General features: G+C 37.2%; 1 protein-coding gene across 1 annotated transcript; it reads right to left on the bottom strand.

The window, feature by feature from the left end:
• Nucleotides 1-712: 712 nt before the first annotated feature.
• LOC114537482 lies at nucleotides 713-21,378 on the bottom strand. Its single transcript, XM_028558516.1, has 28 exons — nucleotides 21,249-21,378; nucleotides 20,180-20,239; nucleotides 19,865-19,889; nucleotides 19,621-19,761; nucleotides 16,246-16,410; nucleotides 15,735-15,944; nucleotides 15,110-15,313; nucleotides 14,364-14,522; nucleotides 12,756-12,962; nucleotides 11,976-12,008; nucleotides 11,485-11,646; nucleotides 10,780-11,016; nucleotides 9,362-9,520; nucleotides 8,717-8,872; nucleotides 7,915-8,127; nucleotides 7,463-7,663; nucleotides 6,886-7,098; nucleotides 6,210-6,353; nucleotides 5,866-6,030; nucleotides 5,326-5,508; nucleotides 4,341-4,547; nucleotides 3,823-3,832; nucleotides 3,637-3,708; nucleotides 2,977-3,040; nucleotides 2,763-2,855; nucleotides 2,042-2,239; nucleotides 1,542-1,577; nucleotides 713-861 (listed from the first exon to the last, which is right to left on the bottom strand). Exons 2-28 carry the CDS (start codon nucleotides 20,234-20,236, stop codon nucleotides 814-816), a joined length of 3,762 nt encoding a protein of 1,253 aa, XP_028414317.1. The 5' UTR covers nucleotides 20,237-20,239; nucleotides 21,249-21,378; the 3' UTR covers nucleotides 713-813.
• Between the last annotated feature and the right edge of the window lie 966 nt (nucleotides 21,379-22,344).

Here is a 22,344-nt window from a genome sequence, read left to right as displayed (position 1 = left end):
TGAAATTTTATCCACACCATTCTTTCGCTACCGTACCAAAAATTATGTAGTGGGTAGTCAGTAGTGTATCCAAATTCATCCGTACCAAACCGAAAATTGCGTGTAGTGTGAATGGGGCTTGAACGTCCGGCAACTGAGACCCTGTCTACACTAGTGCGTTTTCGTTTGAAAACGCATACATTTCGATGCGTTTAGGCCTTCATACATTTCGATGCGTTTAGGCCTGAACTGAACTAACGGGAAACACGTCTTCAGTCGAATTTAGACGGATAAACCAGACGAATTTCTCAATTTACAACGCATTCAAAGTCGCAACTAGGGAAATAAATCGATTAACGAACTATGAAACATTTTTTAGCACTACCCGACCAATTATTACATTTACGTCTCAACTGATCCATCCTATTCATTTTCCGACGCGCTTTTACAGTCGATATTCCCACGTTCGCTTCTAGCTTTTTATCGAAACTTACGAAATTAGCCATTTTGGTTACCTCAACTTGGCTGCAACGGATGTCCATGCAATCAATAGGTTTATTAAAATTTAGATATATAGAGAAACAGCGTATTGATCGGCCAAATTTTTGCATGTCTATGTAATGAATAACTTTCATCACAACGCAATAAATTCACGCGGTTGATTTAAAAAATTACTCATTTATCAAATTGCTGTATACATATTTGCTAAAGTCAGGATAAAGTAGCATAAAAATAAATTGACAATATATTTATTGAAAAATTAAAACTTTTCATTCACTACTTTTGATAGTACATGAAAAATCAGTAAAAACTAAAAAAGTCGTCGCTATTAGATTAGAAATCGTCTTTAAGTGCTGGTCGTGATGAGTCGTAGGTATTTACCTTAAAATCAGAAGAAGTATATAAGAATTAGTACTTATCGCTACTCGGTACTCGAGCCTCTAGCCTAAGGCCTGTTTTCCACTTCAACCCTTTCGTACCGAACCGTACCTATAGCGTATTACTTCGTTTCAAAGTCATTATTTCTATCCGAGTTCCAGGAAAGAATGAAATACGCTACGAATTTACGATAGGTTATAGAGTGGAAAAACAGCCCTAATACTTTGTGATCGATTACGTGTACAGTCATCCTGATTCCTCTCGGTTGGAGTCGAAAAAGTCCCTGCTTGGGTTAGTGATAAACCTGTGTTAAAATTCCTAACCCTAGGCTAGTTAAACCTGGGTTAAAACAGTGTGTTCAAAGCAGGGTTCAAAGCAGAGTTAGCGTTAACCGGCTTTTGAACAGCCGGCTCCAGGGGCTTTTCAGTTTACAGTTTTTTAACTAAGAAATATTCACCAGATGATCAGAAGATCTGATTAGCGACTCCATGCACACTAAAAACATGTCTGATTTCTATATATTCATCTTTACAATGTTTATCATATTCAAATATTCCAAAGTAAATCTTTCATTGACATTGCCTCGCTCGTCACCATGGTTATCAGGTCTAAACTCTCAGAAAACCTCCCTCAAAATCCCTTTCTGAGAACCACTCAGTTCCTAACGATAATTTTACACTTACCGACATCCCACGATGTTTTTGTCTTCGTTTTCTAACCTAGAAATAATGAACGTAGTTTAGGTATAGCAGAAATAGTCGTCACATGGTGATAGCATTAAAGCACTTAAGGAGTAAGGCCTTGTTACACGCAAGGTACAATTTTTGGCAACTTGTAATGGCATTCTACTTTTAGGAGATGCAAATTAGTGAACAGCTTTCAAATGTAAGTGTAAGACTGACGTCCATGGAGCGTAATAAACACAATAGTTTCGTAGTTGCCAAATTTACATCTCCCAAAAAGTAGAATTGTATCGCAAGTTGCATGATAAATTACACCGAGTAACAGGAACAGGATCCCTAAATATCTAGAGAATAGACGTGGTACATTTTTAAGGTCCGTTTGGAATCAACTTTTGGACCACTTGGGAGACCCAAGTTCATCACTGTGTGCATGGGGTGGTTTGGGGGGAGTTTGTATGTTTTCTGCTATTATCATAACTTTGATAACAAAAGTTTCCTACCATGAATAAAATTCCGACAATCAAGATAACAGCCAGTATTCCAAACACAACTCCAAGAGCGATTGCCAATACTGGGGTACTGCTTGAATTCCTCGTCTCCGTTTCTACACTTGTCAATTCAGCACTTTCTTGATATGATTCAGGTTTTGCCACCATTGTTTCACCGCCAAATTTAATTAAAAATGTTCCTTCTAAAACCTTCAAACAATACATAACCATCAAGGATATGGACTGACGCAAGACATATGGCACAAAGGCCAGGGGATATGCATTGTGGCTGTCGGTCTGATAACGTCAGTGTGGCACCCCGATTTTTGGTGCCAGAACGTTAATGAATATTCGATTTACAGGTAGATAAAACCCACACAGGAAATACTCGTACGCGAATTGAGAAGTGACTGTGTCACATAAAAATAGTGCAGACAATTAGTTTCTCGTATAGTCTATGGACTGGTTGTGGTCTTGTGGAATGTGCATGCATGGATGCACTTTCCAAATGCAGCTTTCTCTTTTTTAAACTTGTATTTGCACCAACCTCGTACCCAGGGTCTTTTTACCTGGGTACGAGGTTGTATTTACACGTGATACAGCCTATATTCATGCATAGCCGTGAGCTATGTTTGGTGACTGAATGTGTGAACGCGTTATATTTACCAGCGAGTAGAATTACTATTTATGCATGTGATACATGATCCACATTGAAAATATTTCGTAAACTTACCGCTTCACGGATCTGACTTGAGGCATTTCTCAAATTTCTGCCTTCTTCGTATTTCACTAACTCGAATTTGACAATAATACTACCACTGGTAACCTGAGAAATAACATAAAATAATAATTGCCCTCCATATAAATCGGAATTCAATTACAAATGAATACGGACAAACTTTACTTTACGCCATAAAATAGCGTAAAATTTCAATGTGCTTGCGTACCTTGAGATTATGAACCTGCCGCGGATGTATTTCAAATCGATCTTGCAGGAAATTAAGTATCACCCTAAGAAAGCGAAAAATAAGGGTTTCGAATTTGCCTTTGCTTCGTCTCTGCAGCCCGTTTTCCACTGCGAATTTAGATATTCGTGCGACGCAATATGTGAAATGTGGTGATGTGCTTGGTTGGCGAATTTAAAGTAGAGTGGAAAACTGACTGAATTACGAAGCTATTTTCCAACAGGCGGAATTGTCTGCGGGCTTTCATGCAGAACTAATGTGAGAAAAACAAAAAAAAATTCCGCTCCGCGCGCAAAATTCCGCCTAGTGGAAAACAGCCCTCAAAGCTAGTTAAAGCATGTTTTCCACCAGGCGGAAATTTACCCGCGGAGCGGAATTTTTAATTGTCTGCGCGCTTTCACGCAGAACTAATGTGAGAAAAACAAAGAAAAATTCCGCTCCGCGAGCAAAATTTCGCCTAGTGGAAAACAGGCTTAACATGGGCGGCTTTTCTCAGCGATTTCAGGTATGGATTTTTTTCTTTTGATAGATTTTATCGAGTTCGTGAGTTACCGTTGTTCCTATATATAACTACAATATCTAAATTACACGCGGGTCTGATTCGATTTATTATTTATTAAATTTATTATTTAAAAGACTTACGTTTCGAAATCCTTAAGGGAATCTTTAACGCTGTCAAAACTAGCATCAAGGGATAACCTCACGTGAACACTTCTAAAATTGAAAATCCGTAAACCGAAACATTACGTCATCAGTCAACATAACCTAGATTGAAATATTGAAGGAAAACTCCAAACACAACAATCGAATAAACAATACATTATTTACCTGACAGGACCTTGAATCATAAAAAGAAGAGAAAACATGTAAGTATAAGAAAAGCTTCATATAGAGACCGGGTTCAGTACAAATGCATAAGTTTAATAATTTTATTTGTATATTAAAACAAGTGTTTCCGGTTGAATTTTAGACTGAACGCTAGTTCTCAGACTATTGCAAAGACATCCCAAGTAAAATAGTTGAAGCAGAAGTCTATCTCGTGGTCCAAGGCCGTATCTTGGCTATCATTACAATTGCCTTTTCTGGTGGTTACATCAAAAATTATAGTTTAAGTTATTTGCTCTCGGATTATGTCTTAGTATTTTATTTTGGTGGTTTTAAGTCAACTGAACAATAAAGTTGTGCGTAATTCACGGTAAGTCTTATTGTTGCTGCGTTCTATAATTTAACGACCGGTACCTAATAATTCGCCTTCAGCATTGCCTTTGTAATTTTTAAACTTCACGGAAATAGCACCACAGAGCAATGACGTGATACACTTATGGTTGTATTTTCCTTCAACCTACTTTTGCTGTAGTCGCATTCAGGTTGACCACGTACTCTCGTTCCAGGCCACTCGGTGCCATCCGGGGAAGAGCACCAACAATAGCCGGTAGATCCATGACACTGTATACGACTGTATGTACCATCTCCCTCACACCTAGGCTTAAATGCTCCGAGCAACAGGGGACCAGTCTCCAGTTTTTTTCGCTTGCGTTGACATTCGGTCAAACCTGCAAAGATATGACTATATCATTGGCAGTCCAAATTTCCGTCATAATTTGAACGCGAGAATTTTTTTGGTGTTTGGTCCTCCTAAATATGCTATGATATGGACTACAAGAAACACGACTACTTTTGACACTTGAAAACAAGATCGATGTTGAAAGACCCGTCGACAAAGAACGGTCAACATTTGGGCCAACATTTTCATATTACGCGGATATCCGTAGCTATTTCGCTTTTACGATCACTTAGTAAAATCTCCAATCATCAATTTTTACTGACGAGAAGAAATTGACCAAAATATAAGGCAGATTTACACTACACGCAGTTTAACGACACCGCACAGGTAAATTGGGTATCCGAAACCATTTTACTCGTCCCCAGACAACAAAAACTACAAAAACTGAGCGCGGATGAAAAGGGTATATAGGGGAATTTCGTTTTAATTAGAGGAATTTCGTTTAATTAGAGGAATTTCCGATCGTTTTAATTTGAAAACTAATCAGCAAATTAAAAATGTTTACATTTTTTGAGTTTTATTTCCAATTGTTTCACGATTTATACACGGTGTGATATTACGCTGGTAAAATAAAAAAACATTTTCCATGCTGATATATATAGTTACAGCAACACCATGGAAATTGAGAAAACAAGAAATTGTGTGGAAACCCGAGTTATATTATCCACATGCTTTAACCATTTAGCGTTTAAAATCAACGTATAAAATAATTCATCGAGTTTTGATAGAATAATATTATTTAAAGAAAAGCGCCTCTTCTTACTTACAGTCAACTTCATTTCCATTTTCATCATAGAACTCGACAGCGCAGTCGCAACTCAAGGCTGGCACACGACATGTTGCTTTTGGATTCCTGGCACAGGTCTTATCTTTACACAATGAAGAAGGACAAAAGTACAACGTGCTGTTCTTTTCTTGGCAGTGAACTCTCTTTTGTTTTGATACAACCTCTACAGTAGGAAATTACGCTTCATGTTTGTAATGATATTAATGGGTACATGGGTACGATACTACAAACCAATATATAAAATGAAATTAATCTACCACAATAGCAAGTGGAGATACATGCAGGGTGGGATTCCTACCCTGAGAATACTAATCGCTATATAAGCATATTTAGTATCAGTTTTCAAGCTTAACGATTTAGGGTTGGAAGTGTTTTAGAACTTTCGAATTTCGAGGTGTTCGCGTCTCTTATAGTAAATATTGCAAAATCGTGCCGAGAAAACTTTTAGGGAAACTGCCGCATAAGGTACTACCTACTATATACCATCGCTATATCGATTTGGATACCCTAAATCACTCACCTTTTTTGCCACAATCGGCTATAGTGCCGTTTGCAAACACGAACTCGACAGAACAATGACCACAGTAATTCATTTGGCATGTAGCCTGGGGATAGGCTGGACAGCTGACGTCATCATCGCACATGTTACGTAGACACATAACCAGTGGAGCTCCATTTGGACAAACTACAAGAAAAATTTATGTCCGGATGTAACCTTGAACAATTGCTAAAAATGAGCCTACACTAAAAAATAAACTTAAACTTTATTGGTAAAGTCTTATAGGTAAAGTCTTATTGGTAAAGTCTTGTTGGACTGTGGACCACGGACTATGCCATGTTTAACTACAACTCATTCAGTCATACCTTCTCTAGCAGGACGCATGCACTTTCGACTACAGCCGCTGGCGCAACATTTTTCATTTCCGCTACATTCGCTGTCTTGAGAGCACTCGCTTGTACAATCACCAGCATGTGAAGTGTTTACAAGAGGACAATAACCTGGTTTCACTAAAAAGATAGGATTACAAATATTATTACACCATAATAGTACTGAAGTTGTAACGAATATTAGTTTTAACTACCCAGGGAAGTATTACAAATCTTGAGCTGTTATTGTGGCTACATCTCTGATAGGTTTAGTGAGGTATAAGACGAGAACAAAACTTAAAGATACAAAGAAAACGTCGAATGGGTTGAGAACTCAGGACATTTCGACGTTCTCTTTAATAAATAGTGTATCTATACCACCAGGCTTATTTAAAGTAAGCACATGCACCCCTGGACAATCAACATTTCGATAGTTATAACTAGTTATAACAGTTAATCGTTAGTGACAAAACTGAAATAATTAGGACAATAGCTGCGACTCAAGCAAAGAGCTTATCCATGTGTTTTATTTTTTCGTTCAGCACGATTTCGTTGCTGAATTGCTAAATAGAGTACAGCATTTGAAAGATAACTCGAATATCTTGCATTCAGATCTCATTCACAAACGAATCAATTCAGTTTTTATAGCAGACAAAACTGCGGAATTATTTACCGTGAATAACGGGCTCACTGCACTTTTTCTGACAACACTTCAACGTTCCACCACACTCCAGGTCTTCATTACAATCAAGACCAGTAGTGGAAGGTGATTTTGGACATAAACCAGGTTTTAAAGGAGCCCTGGCGCATTCGCATCTTTGGCAACCACGTTCATCTTTGGCGAAGCCATACTGACAATAAATCATACATAGCACTGGCCTACAGGCTGCAAAAATGCAAAAGATTCAAAAGAAACATACTCCGAAGAATAACATTAAGATATATGAGCCTTTATTTCAAAGTCACTGTCAGACCAGATAAAATTTTGCATTATTCAGTCATTGTTCCGGTTTGACAATGACTTTGAAATGAAGTCGAAATATCACCGTAAAATTCTTGTCTTGATTAATATCATAATATAGATTTTAAAATATTTTATAACAATCGTCTTCTACTAAGTAATTGTCTGCTGGTAATGGTTTTTAGGTTCAACAGCAGATCGATTTCCAATTATATCCAATTACACTTTAAGGACAATTCAATCGTTCATCTTTACGACAGTGAACAACCAAGAACACGATTTCACCTACCTTCACTGCAATTTGGAGTTGATTTACCAGGTTCAACTCTTGTTCCCAGAAGTTCGATACCATTCTCATCTACACACCACTGATAGCCTTCCCATGACTGCACCTGTTTAAAGCTACCATCAGCCTCACATTGTGGCTTTTTAACACCCAAGAGAAGAGTTTTTTCTGCTTTTACTTTCATCTGTTCACATTTGGTGAGAACTACAATGAAATAATGAATTTGAAAATTTTGTTATTAGGCCTGAGAGTCTAACTTTAATAAATCGTAAGCCAACGCTTCAATTTCACAAATTACAGTACAAAAATAGCGTGCCTCACACAGATTGTATGGTATTTCACTGTGCATGAGAGAACCTTTAACGCTTGTAATATCTGCTGTATGCGAATTTTGGCTGGACACGGTCTATAAAAAATCAGCGAAAATGACTGCATTGTGTGTCCATGTAGCTTACCCTTTTTTGAGATAACCCCAGTGCAATTCACAGCCCCTCGCTGTCTGCCTCTAGTATCGTCAATTTCTCGCCCAGTCTGATCCACACACCAACAGTAGCCTGTGGATCCGTGGCATTGCATTGTGGAGTAACTTCCGTCCTTCTCACACTGAGGGATATAACTGCCTGGCATCACGGGTGACTGCGCCTTCTGAAGTTGGCATTCGGTTAAACCTATCCAAAACGCAGATGTTATGATATTTGTCTATATAGGGACATATATTGCTATTGTACTTGCATGCCCTACTAATCAACTCCGCTAAATCAATCTTTATCAAATATACTGATATTGATAAAATACTACATCAATTTAAGTACTTAGCTACATTAATCAATTTATTAGCATAAAAAAGTGGACAATTTTTTGTCACTGACGATAGGAAATCGGCGAACACTTCAGTGAAGACTTTCACGAAAAGTATATTTGCGTTTTGCCATTTAACAAAAATGTTTTCACAGCTTTAATGGGCGAAGATGATAGTTCTCCTACTTTTTAAAAACAGATTGTACATGGTAAAACGTCAACTATAGTTGAAAATTAATTGTCTCCTTTTGCTCAACTTTATTTGGTTAAAACAACGGCTGAATTAGTGTTTCATTAGATTCTTATAATGATGTAACGGGAAAGATTTGATGAGCGGTAAAGCACGTTTCCCACTAAGCGATCCTACTTTTTCGCGGCGAATTTCTTGCACACTAATCATCCCTTAGAGACTCGCGAAAAAATCGGCCATTGGAGAACGAGATGTTGTAGTAAACTTACCCTCGGTACAATTAACAATATTCCCATCGTCGTCTTTAAATTCAACTTTACACATACGGCACGGGTCAACGGTGCATTTTGCTTTTGGATGCGAAGGACAACTGGCCAGTTGGCAATGATGAAGACAAAGTAGGAACGGCATCCCATTAGGACACGCTGATATAAAAGAGAAACATTCAAGGCCCATCAACTAATAATTAAGCATTTGCTACTAAAGTATATCATTAACTACATGGGCAAGCGAAGATGTTATGACCAGCGAAACCGGTATTTTATCTCGTGTAAACCGTTCTTTAGATAAAGTGCTTCAAGGTGTAGATTTGACTCGTGTATAACCCGTGTTTCTACTTTTAAATATTTACGCTTAATCATTTCGAAAAATGCACGTATAGAATTGAAGCTTCGGTTATGAAAAGCAGTCAGCTATCAACTTTTTTTCCAGAAAGAAAAAATAAAATACCAACTCCTTTTTACTCCTACCATTACTTTTCAAATCGCATAGTTCATGAGGATTACGACGTTCTTTCAAAACGGCGTATATAGTCAGATGAGCGATAGCTACAATGGCTTCAATATTCGAAATATTGCGAGCGAGAGCCATATATAGTATAACCTATAAAGCAGATCTCTATAATTATGACATACCCAATTGTTCCTCAGCTGGTTTTCTACATGTTTTTCCACAACCAATCTTACAGCATTTCTCTTTGCCGGTGCAATCTTTGTCATTAACACATTTTGAAGTACATGTATCAGTGGGTTTTACGGTTGGACATCGGCCTGGTTTAACCTCGGAATTGTTTTCTAAATAATGCAAATCAGACGAATGAAATTGTTTGTTTATCGTATAGAAAAAGACCGTTATTAATGATGAATATAAGTTTTCACAGAGGCAGGATTACTCATGACTGAGATTTAACGGAGGTCTGTCAATAAAAATAAGCAAGCAAATGCATGCATATATATTTAAAGCAGGTGACAATTTTTGTGCATCGAGTCAACTAAATGTTTCCGATTTTACAGTCCCTTCCGAAACATCACCCATCATCCCTTCATCCCCTTGCATCGTTAAAAAACAGGGAAAATTTCATAAGGAATGGTCCTTCCCTGCATGTAAATAACGATAAAAGCACATGCTTGCATGCACAAATGACTTGGTGTGCAGTTTCACATCAGTGAAAATGACTTGTTCACCAAAACCAGTCGTAGGTCTATACGTGCATAAATTTATCCGCGTCTTATATTTAGGAGTGCTCCACTCTGGTGCCCGTAACATTTTTCAGTGGTGCCAGATTAAACCAGTGAACTCTAATAAAACTGGAACGATAGCTCCACAATAGAGTCTAGTCATTGGATGAAGCCGATTTGAATATAATTTACTGATTAATCCGGGGGCCGCGCGACAAAAACACGCCTTGAAAAAAACTGGGGAGAGTGTCTAGGAGTGAGAAATTCAGTAAAAATCGTTGGAAAAAAATTGCCACAAAAGTACATTATTTTATTTTTTCATTTGACCACTTCAACTTTGAACAACATATTTACCGGCGAGGTACAGCTTTGTACTTGAAATTTTTAAAGAATTTGAACGGGGCGAAAAAAAAATTCGCCTTCAACTAGCAAAACAAAATAATCTTTCTTGGCTTGAAAGATGGCGGCCAAGTTATCGTTCCAGTCTTTTTAGAGTTACTGGGTTAAACATGTCGTTTCAAAATGAAATTGGTCACGGTGCCCAAAGAAAAGCACTTAACAAGGGCACTGTGCTGAACACTTTTTAGGAACGAGTTTGACAAGCAAACTTGGTATATAAATGGCGAGTTTAAAATACACCGCTAAATCTACGACGCAGGCATGAAGTTATACTGCCGTTATTTCCAGTTTTACATCAGGGTTAAAAATTATAGATTCCCCTCGTAAACAAAGTCATAGCCATAAAACGAAATGAAATTGGGTTCCTAACACCAGCAGCTGTTTTCGTGTGACGTACTGGTAGATTTGGTGGACCTTAAACTCACTAATTTTAGCTTCAATGCGATGAAGATAATTTCTACAAACAGCATACATACCTGTCAAATTTTCGTGTGTTTTAATTGCGCAGTTAGGAGTTCCTCTCACACGTGTTAACTCTTGTTCCACTCCAGTTTTACCATCGACGCACCAACAGTATCCAGTCGACCCCCAACACTGTATCCTGGAATAATTCCCATCTTTATCGCACTGAGGAATGAATCTTCCCACGGGTTGTAAACCAATATACTTGCTGCTAAAAGCGTCTGCACGCTGCAGTTCACATTTAGACATTTCTATTTGAAATAAGACGTAAATGTTTGATTCATATACTTAAGAAATTAAAATTCTACAAATTTACAGCAGACAAAACCAAAAATGTTTGAAGGGATTATGTTGGATGGTGCTATCCAGTTTTTGTACAACCGGCCCCTATACGGTAGAAATCCGTTTTAATAATACTACGGAAACAAATGTATAGATTAATGCTATACAGTGGCGTAGGAAGCTCGATAATTAGGGGGGCGAGAATATATTCATATATTCATGTTAGCAGACTGTAGACATTCGATTTGAAAAGAAATTGATCGTGCATAACATGAATATATGAATATGTCCCCCTCCCCAATTATTGTACTTCCAACGCCACTGACAAAAAATAATTTACATCAAGGCGACAGTGCAAACCAGTCTTTTGGACAATCCGGTATGCAAAAATGGATTACTGCCGAACATACGAATGTAGAGAGGTTTGATATCATTACCTTGATTGCAGTCTATCAGTTTGTTATCCTCGTCAAAATACTCGACTGCACATGCTCTGCAGGGGTTAACACGACATGTTGCCTTTGCATTGATATCGCAACCTTTAGCCCACTGACAAAAAGGACGAAGGCACAGCAACATCGGAAATCCGTTTGGGCAAACTTTAAAAGAAAAAACAGCATGGTGAGTAATAATAAAAATAATACCAGAACTATCAACTTGTCAGACAAAATTGAACGGGTCCAAAAGCGGACAACGCGAATAATCTATCCCACATTAAGTTATGACGTATCGCTCGATCAAGCAAAATGTTCGCTATCACACGCAAGACGCGACGCGTTCTGTTGAATTACAGTTTGCAGTGCCGATTGCCCGACCTGGGACTGCAGTTGAGTGACTTGAATCGTACATGTTTCGTGCGACCGAGACCCCGTTTACACCGTATTGGATTCACATTGTCATTGTCATAGCTACAAGAAAAAATCATTACCTGGTCGTTTGAAGTCGCGTAAAACGGGAGACCCTTAAATTAAAAGAAAATAAAATCGTAGTAATCCTAAAAGTGAAGTGAAAGTAACCATTATATGTAAAAGCTGTATTTCATTATTCTGATGTCTCAATCATGAAAAAATCAGCTTCATTTCATCATAACGAAGCAATAAAGAACTTTATGGTACATTAATTTTTGCAATATATTTCAATGATTAATTAAAGTGCCTGTATCACTCGTGGGATCTTTATGCATTTGAAAAGAACGTAAAAAGTTAGTTTATATATTAAAGAACATTTTTTCATTTAGTGCAATAATTTCGAAGATACAAGCCTCTAAACTACCTGCGGTTCCTGAGTCCCAACCTCCTGGGTTTAAACACGGCTATTCAATTTGAAACTGCCCATTGTTTACAGGAGCCTGGGACTCAGGAATTGCAGGTAGTTTAAAGGCTAGTATCTTCAAAATTATTGCACTAAATCAAAAACTTTCTTTAATATATTAACTAACTTTTTACATTCTTTTCAAATGCATAAAGATTCCACGAGTGATACAGGCACTTTAATCGATATGCTTGATTCCCTTCCTCGTTAAAACACATATGCAATCAATATGCAAACAATATATCAAATTAATGACGTTTTTGAGTTTATATAAGGAATGAGAAAACTTCTTTTTCCTGCATGTATTAGCTATATATATATATATATATATATATATATATATATATAATTATATATATTCGGGCAGTTATAAGGAAAACTGACAACATATACAAACTTTTACAGTTCGGCGTTCCTCTAGTCATCGTTCCATCAACATGCACCCCACTGATACGATCAACACACCAGCACTGACCAACAGATCCCCAGCACTGGGTTTGTTTGTAGTTCCCATAAACATCACACTGTGGAACGTATTCTCCAACAAGAGGTCGACCACCATTCTTTCCAAGCAATTTTGCACGTTTGTTCGCGCAGGTCTGACCTACAATTCATAAAATCCCACACATGCATCACTTCATGATTGCACATGTATTGAAGAGGCGACTTAGGGAAATCTTTCCGAGCATAATACAATACATTCCACTCAAGGCGGTTTTCCACTAGCGAATTTTTCGAGCGAACGAAATTTTTCGCTCGTTTTTCTTTTCGAATTGGAAATACGACGTTCCACCGAAAAATTCAAGTGGAAAACTGCCCTCAAAGGACTTCTTCAAATTCTATCGACGTTTTTGGACCAGGAACTGTTGGACCAGGAACTCTGGTCCCTAACCGCGGCTAATCGTCTTGTTGCTGTTGTTGTTGTTGTTGTTGTTAGGGGGTGACGCTCTTTAAAAAAACCCTAAGGCTCTAGCATTACTTGTTTGATCGGAATGAAATTTGGCACAATTATTCTAAGCAATATTCCGCATCGATTGACGGAGTTCGAATTTTTACTTTTGACCTTTGAGGCAAGTTACAAGCAATTCTTGATATATTTGCAGCAAATAATATATACATGCATATCATTAATATTCAGCCTATATACAGGGTGTCCCAAAAAAAACGCAACCACTTAAATATGCAAGAATATTAATATTGTTCGGGTTTGCACCATAGTTCAGCTAAAATGACTTTTAGCATTGTAAATGAAGGATCTATTGCGCTTTAGAGCTGTATTAATGTTCTGCATATTTAAGTGATTGCTTTTTTTTTGGGACACCCTGTATAAGTAAACACAAACGATTAGAAATACATTATCCTCTCCATTGTTATAAATACAATGCAGTTCAGAAATTAAACTCGGTTACGCAGTTCCTGGTCCACTATACAGGGTGTCCCAAAAAAAACGAAAACTATTGAAATCACTCATTGTTAAAATTTGAATGCCGTGTTCACGAATTTCAGCCCGTGAGTATTTTATGCAACTTATAAAATGCTAAATGCTTTGTGTTGCTAGAGAAAGGGGACATGTCGAAGGTCATGGTCCTTGAGATGCACGTTTAAATAATGTTATCCATATTTGTAAATTGTAAATATTGTTAATAAATATCATTTTTGCGAACAATTAAATTTGACTGCATCATATGCATGCATAAATATGCTTATGGCAACCCCAATTTATACACTTTTGGGCCCAACAGAGTGCTTAGGCATTCAAACTCTAACAATGGCATTGTTATGGGTGATTTCAATAGTTTTCGTTTTTTTTGGGACACCCTGTAGTACGATCGTACTTGTTTTCAGTTCAATGCTGCACACACATCAAAATATTTTATGCCATCAGCCACCATGACATATTCACAACACTCGCGACTAAAAGGAAACTAGGCGTAACAGAATCAACTTCAAACTAATCATGCTAAACTTTAACATGCACTATGCAGTCATACGTATGAATACTCACATTCAACTTTGCGATTATTTTCGTCAAGAAACTCGGCCTTGCATTGTCCACATGGATTGATCCGACATGAAACTTTACGCTTGTCATGACCAGGACAGGAAACCGTTGAGCATATCATTGGATCACATCCATCCACACTTTTCACACCCGCTGGACACACTAGTGAAGCAAAGTGGTATTTAAAGTCCTAATACAGAAGCCGTCGTTAACTTACTACTCAAAAAACAGCTGAGAATCTAACACACTTTGGTTATTCACTACATAAGAACAATATACAGGGTGTCTCAAAAAGAAACGAAATAGAAATTAACAGACTTTTACGAAGGATATATTTAATTTTTATACAGCATGAAAGAGAAGCTATCCAATGCATGAAGCCTTTGTTTACTTTATAACGGCAAGAAATTATTAAAATATTTTAAAATAAAAATTATTGATCGAAATCAAACTTGCTCGAACGAAGGCAAAACGAAGCAAATTTGAATATAATATGAGCTACAATGCGTGTTTGCGCCAGTAAGATTGTCTATTCAATTGCCAGCGGTGTGGCTTGAACAACGGGTCCAAAGATTATTTGGCTACTTCAATAGTCATTATGGTATAAAACGATATTGTTAGAAAGCTAAATAACTCCATTTTCTTGCTATGTTAAAATAAATCGTCGGACTCAATATATAATGCGTTTGGCATGTTGAAGTGGCGATTTTGGTTTTTTTACACACCCTGTAGTTACCAAGATAACTTACTATCTCGTGGACACTCGACTGCTCCCCTTCTTCTCGACCCAAACCATTCTCGGCCGTTTTTATCAACACACCAACAAAATCCTGTTGAACCATGACACTGTTTGTCTGCGTAACTTCCATCGTCTTTACACGAAGGCACGAACCGTCCAATGGGAGGAAGCTTTAATGCAGCCTCTTTTGCCAACTGACAATCCGTCTTTTCCGCTAAAGTTGCAAGTACATAGAAAATTGATGTAAGATAAGTTTCTAAAGGGTTTAACGGCCTTAATTTTGAGGGAAAATCACACACATCTCAAATTCAAGCCAGGAACAGTTGAGAAAATGTGTCAACAACATCGGTCCTCAAGCAGCAATGGAACCTACGCCTTTGAAAACGAGGAAAGTGCCACAAAATTGTAAATGATTCACCCTCATGCACCTATATTTGGCGGCGTTACCGTCCTAAATATACACCAGTACCAGTCTACCACGCTCACTCTTGTCCATGCAGTTACCTTTGTAACTCAGTGGCAAGAGCATCGCAATGGTATCGTAAGGGTAGGCTCAATTCCTGCCAGGCGAGATAGCAAACATGCATCAATCATAATCGCTGTCACAACCACCGTACGAAGAGTAACTTTCAAACCTTTTTTATCACAATTCATCTCTCGAATCTGTCCTACGCCTTTCTCTGTAGTAAAATCAGGAATTCCACTTTGTTTATCAACGCAAAATATTCTGCTCCCCATGCGTTGTATCGAATCAAAATTCCCATCGTTTGTACATGTTGGCACGTAACGTCCTAGTAGTGGATTCACGCGTCCGTAATCTCGCATTCTTTCACATAGATTTTGCCCTAAGAAATAACTATCGGTAATTTAAACTGAAAAGGGAGACTGATAACAAATATTATGATTTTCTCCTCAACACCCGTCCCAACCTGGGAATAATTAATAGCAGTGAATTAATAGCTGGTTATGGATGGACCTTAATATGAAATGTGTTTCATGAAATGTGAATTTCCTATAACACGTAAGGTAATGGTTTGGGAAAACTTCATTAGTGTGCACTTTGAGAAAAACCCTAGGGGGCCACCTTAAGGCGTGTTGCGGACGTCGCGCTTCTGATGTTCCATAAGAAAACTAGGCTCTATTTACCAGCATTAGTGCAGCTGATTTTCTCCCACGTGGTTTTGTTGTAGTATTCAACCTTGCACTGGCCACAGGAGTCTATTCTACATAAGGCATCTGGAGCATTCGGGCACTGGGAGAACCGACATAGTGATTGTGGACAGCTCACTTTCGAAACTCCAGCACGACAGGCTAAATTAAAAAAATACATTAATCTGTAAAAATGTGAATTGAAATCGCTAAACTCGCACAATTTGCAGCTTTTCTAAACCATGCACATCAGTAAAAAATATAACAATAAATAATGGCCCGATTTATAGACGGATCATCCCTCTAGACGAACTTGGGCAAGCAAAAGATAGTTCGTCTTTAGTTTGTCTGTGTGAAAACAGATAGATTATCCATCAACATGCATGAATTATCCGCATATATTGTTTCTCATTTAACATTTCTTTAGCAGATATGGTAGAGACGGTAGAATACAACAAAACCGTCCTAATACCTTAGACCAAGGTTCGTCTTCGAATCCCGTTCATCTCAACAACTATAACTATAGGTCTAGGCGGGGAAATCACGGCTGAGGAAATTAAAAATTCACATTTTTGTCGGCAACCCGTTCGCGGGCTAACCACTATGCTACACGCAAAAAACGATGAGCGATGATGCATGTCTGTCCGCCGAGTTTGTTTATCTTCGAAAGAGACTGGGCAGAGCCGAAATTTTGTCACCCTGATCGGTGTAAACTGGCCTAAACTTGCAGATAAATTAATCGCAGGAATGGTATTTCATTGATGTTTCATTGATTATTCTTATGTCTAATTTGTTTTAACTGTATCCAATTAGCAAACTAGCCCATTTTTGCCTTTGCGTGTGGCATTAGAACGTAAAACTAAGCATCATGCAGTTGATTTCCCCGCCATTATTGCGACCTGTCATTTGACATTGAACAAAACTTGAAAATCTTTGCCAATGTTTTGGAGGCTAGCCACATGTATGCATTGCATACCTATTTTTTTCTTGTGCAAAGTATATGAAATACCTATACGGGGTATATGAAGTTGAATTTTTGTTTTTCTAACCATAAGAGCAAATACAAATTTAAAAATCTCAATGAACTCGCCCTCCCCTTTAGGAATTTCGCCCTGTACGGAAATATGGCCCTAGGAAATATGGCCCGGGGGGAGCCAAATTTCACGGGGGGCAAATTTCCGAGTTACTGCCGCTCACAACATCAGAATATTAGCGCTTAATCAGTTTTGCAGTAATTAAACAGGGTGTATAAAAAAAAAGGTAATCCAACTTTGGTGCGCTATTGTACGTGAACTATTCATTCTATTAACGATTTTTTTTCACATTCCAAAAGGTTAGGCTTTTAACTATCGAATGACATGTTTTTGATACGAAATGGGGGGAAAATGAGCAAATAGGAGGCTGATAAAAAGTGTTAGTCAAAATCGAATATTTTCACCTCTGAGAGTTGGGACTAAAACCATTGAAAATTAACTCTCTTTGGGACTTAATTGAAGAATTTTGCTTTTGAATGAACTACCCGCATATGCATATTAAGTAGGAATAAATCACATCAGGAGAACATTTTTTTACTCACCCTGTATATTTACTGTTAAACTTGCGACGGTGGAAGACTTATGTATAACCATATTTATTAACGAAAACTTATACAACTTACAAGTACTGGAGTCAACTACAACAAAAATTAGACTCAAAATTTGATTCAAAACTGGACTCAAAACTGGACTCAGCCAAAATTTCAAAAAAGCCTAGACTGCAACTGTATAAAGTAAAAAAAAAATTGTTATGAAACACCTATTTCCCTGATTCTTCAAAGGAATGTACCGCTCTTTCAGACTTTATTATCATTACTGTCAGATTCAGAAATGGACATATTCTGAGCAATTATCCGTCTAGGCACTCTTGCAATTAAAAACGAGGTCGATATAATACCTCTTTGTTTCATATGAATACTGTATATGTGTCAAATTTTAATGTAAAGCAAATGATCACCACATAATATATCGTAAGTCACAAGCCTCGATTGAACCGAAAGTCTTGTTCCTCGTAACATTGTTTTTAACTTATAAGGCCACGATGAACGAAGTGTAGTTTGTGGCGGACCGACTGTGGCGGATGTCGTTCATATTACATACCACCTCAAACACATTGCGTTTTGAAATCTTTCGAGTTTCGAGTTAAAAAAGAAAAAACTAAGGTCGCAAAATCTTTGATGCTCCTTATTTACGCAATCTTTTTGGAAAAATGGCGAAAATTAAGACTGTACTAGGCTTGTTGATGGTAAAGTCGGTAAACAATCAAGCGCGGAATCGTTTTCATCAAGAATGTCGATGAACCCAAATTACGAGGCCTATCAAGTTATAGATGAAGAAGCTGCACTAGAGATCGCTGTGCGCGAAAGCAAGGTAAGCGAAGTTATATTTTCAAAAGTAAATTCTGCGCAACTTGGAGTCCAATTTTGGGTGCAATGAAACAAAATATAGACCGGTTCAGTCCAGTCCAGTCCAGTCCATATTTTGTACTATGCCCGACAGTCGGTAACTAATGAGAACCAGGTTTTAACTGCGTTAGTACTTGCGGTGACACGTACGTTTGGTATGCGGAGAGACAAATTGATCATGATTTTAAGCATTACTCGATGTAGGTAAATTCTAGAGGTTTAAAAGGACTTAATTTCGAGTGGAATTATACACACTTCAAATTCAACTATTCAAGCCAGCAACAGTTGATGAAAAATGATTCAATTAAAGCTCCACCTGCAGGGATCGAACCTACGCTTTTGCGATGCCGGTGCAATGCTCTTGCCACTAGCTTGAATTTGAAGTGTGTATAATTTAATTTGAGACAGTTGAAATCTTCTGCGAGTTGAACAAGATTTGACGAGAGGTGACAGGAATTGGCCATCAGACGTAAGCGCGATTTGCATTGAATTAAAAAAACTAATTGATATATGCGACAATTAAATTTGTCATAGACGTGATGAGTGTTGAATTCCACCATGGTTTTTGCCAAAAGTATAATTGAAATCAAAATTTCTCCTGATGGTATGAAAAAGTGTGAGACAAGAGGGAAGACCCTTGGCCCTGGCGTTAATTATTTATGTATGTTGACCAAATAATTTAGGCACAATAGGGTGCTTTTGATGATAATTGGTCATGCTATAAATTCTCAGGATATTACAATAGCAGACATGTCTCAACTTACCTATATTGCTTACAGTTAAGTCAAAACATGTTAGTAATAGGTCATTTATTTTTTAAATTGAATGCATGCCAATCATACAATTCATTATGGCTAATTATACAATTCATTGTGGTAATTTTCAATTTGTCCTTAAAACATGCCTTTACAGGATATAATGTCAAAACAAACCTGCTTCTGAACAAAGCATCCCACATCCAGTTGAACAGCATTTCTGAAAATCCTTACAGTGTGAATCATCAGCACATGCTATAACACATGCCCCGAATGTATTTTTTGACACATCTGGACAGAATCCTGGTTTTTCGACTACTAAGAAAATCATGAATTGCATATTAGGTACTTCCTTGTTGGCAAATAAGTTAAATTACACCTTCAACAGCTTTTATACTTGATGCAAGGTTACATTTAATACCTGCATAAGACAACTCCGCATAAACCTAGAAAAAGAAAGAAAAACTCATTGGCCACAAATCTAAAACTAGGGTAGCACTGCCACAGACTGGCCTTTAGACCAGGGATCAAATATTTATACGTAATCATGTACTCTGATTGTTTCATTTAGGCCTGTTGTTTAATAATTGGTGTAAGCCTATACTGAGTTAGAGATAATCTTGAAAACAATTTTTAAAGTGAACCATATTTTATAGCGGTTACAAGTTGTTACCACATAGATGGTAGCATACATATACATATGTCCTACATCATCCTACATCTTAATTTTCCTTACCAACACCATCAGGTAAGACATCAACATTTTCATCCTTGACATTTTAAATATGGGCATAAGCTAAATGAAAAGAAAATGAGTTTATATAAAAATTGCACAGCAACTGCACTTTAACTAAATTGCAACAACTGCAGCTATGATATGACGACATATATCTTGTTGGCTTTGAAAATTGACCTCACTACACCCATAATAATCTAGGTTTAGACCAGAGCCATCAGAAACGTAATTGGGGAGAGGGTTATAGACATATATCTTCTTAGCCCGAACTGATTTCCTTTGAATATACCCAAATTAAACCATCTAGTTGCAAGCCTTGATTTAAATAGTATAAAGTTTACATGTTTATTTCAATGGAGATTGGCTGATTTGGCTCACAATTCATTTTTCAAGCAATTCTTTCTTGCAAAAAAAGGTGACAAACTCCTTCCTCAGAAATTCTAAGACTTAGACTTGATAACTAATACAAGCAAAATTTATAGAGTCATAATGCAGGATATATAGCTGTGGGTTCAGCTACTTACACTATGCGAATCTATAAAACTTGCATGGTGCAGAAAGACTTTATATAGATATTGAGTAAAAACGGATTTCTATCATTTATTTAAAATTTTATACTTATATATAGGTATAAATAAATTGGAATGTTGCAAGTGCGGCCCAAAAAATAAAATATCAGTGTATTTTTTCTTTCAGCTATGCTGTTTCAAGATTTAGAGGTGGAATACATTCTATTCATAACAGCGGTTGTGCAATTCAGCACATACAAATTGCATTAACATTTTTGGAGCTTTTCTATGTGTACAATTGCTTTATACAATTGAATATCGCTAAAATTCACCTCTATATAATATAAAAGCTACGAAATAACATCAAACCTACAGCTTTACTATAATTACAGCTATAAATTCGTGCATTGACATAACCTTTGTCGACCCACAATTTATAATATAGCTATACTGTATAATAATGAGAAACATTGGAATATTGATATTAAAATGTTGGACTATACTTGCAAAACAGCATATAATAGTTCGTAAACAGCAACAACGCTTTAACTAAAACTCACCTCTTGTTATTGTTATTATTAAAATTCCCCGGGGAAACGGTGTTGATTGTGTGAATACAAAGGTGGCGAGAAACGCGAAATATAGTTTTCCAATGCAGTAATACAATAGGCCACCCGCCAGTTTCTATCCAAATCCAAATTAATCATTTTAATTTTTAACACAATTTACTTCCTGTGATTGTTTTACTCACTTTTACTATTGACATGAATAAACCTGATCAGGCGTGTCATCGCGCATGCCAGCAAACGCGCATGCCAGATTGCCAGCGCCTTCAAACCAGGGCGCTTATATAGTATATAAGCCCCCTGCTTCAAACCTTCCAACAACTTCGCATATTGGCAAATGTGGTAAAAAAAATTGGTACACTTAGTGCTCTTTAAGTTTTATTTGAGTTCACTGCGTATGTTAGGTATACTTCATAATAAAATTGAGCACGGGTACCCATTTTATCCGTGCAGTGCCAATAAATTGCGTGTAGTGTAAACGGGGCTTTCGTCCGGAAAGTTATTGTCGGGAAGTTAGGGCCTGTTTACATCCTCTTGTCCCGTGGTATAAATTGTCTCGGTTTTGATTCGGTGTTCCGTGAAATTTGGCCCCCCCGGGCCATATTTCCTAGGAAATTTGCCCCCCCCCTTTCGGAAAATTGGCCCCCTCGAAAACATATACTTTATATATTGCCATGAGTTCGAGAATCGCGATCACGGAACAAAGGACCTAAAATTTATAGCTTTGAACCAAGAACACGAAACGATCAGGAGTTTCTAGTTATTTTAGCCTAAATTCCGGCGCATCAGTATAAAAAAACGTCAGAATAACAACCACGATTATCATATCATTACTGCGTCATTAGGCTCTTAGTTAGGGGGCTTTAATCGAAAACAACAGTAAATGAAGAAATAAGCGGTGATTTCCTAAAACAACCTTTCCTATGTATGTATAATAGCCAATATATATCCAATATATATATATATATATATATATATATATTATATATATATTATATATATTATATATATATATATATATATATATATATATATTATATATATATATATATATATATATATATGATCGCTTTGCTTTTTTTTAGCTTAG

The sequence above is a fragment of the Dendronephthya gigantea genome, unplaced genomic scaffold (assembly GCF_004324835.1).
Source record: "Dendronephthya gigantea isolate DGI-Jeju-01 unplaced genomic scaffold, DenGig_1.0 000158F, whole genome shotgun sequence".
Classification (NCBI taxonomy): Eukaryota; Metazoa; Cnidaria; class Anthozoa; order Malacalcyonacea; family Nephtheidae; genus Dendronephthya; species Dendronephthya gigantea.
Note: the sequence above shows the minus strand (reverse complement) of the source record. Positions and strands in the feature narration are given on the sequence as shown.

What these genes read in the sequence shown, in the direction of transcription:
- LOC114537482 (XM_028558516.1), bottom strand. Translation starts at nt 20,236, where the DNA reads ATGCCCATATTTAAAATGTCAAGGATGAAAATGTTGATGTCTTACCTG. An exon ending in AACACACGAAAATTTGACAG is followed by an intron (nt 9,521 to 10,779) that starts GTATGTATGCTG and finishes TGCATTATTTAG; the next exon opens with AAAACAATTCCGAGGTTAAA. An exon ending in AAAAACATCGTGGGATGTCG is followed by an intron (nt 862 to 1,541) that starts GTAAGTGTAAAA and finishes TCTGATTTTAAG; the next exon opens with GTAAATACCTACGACTCATC.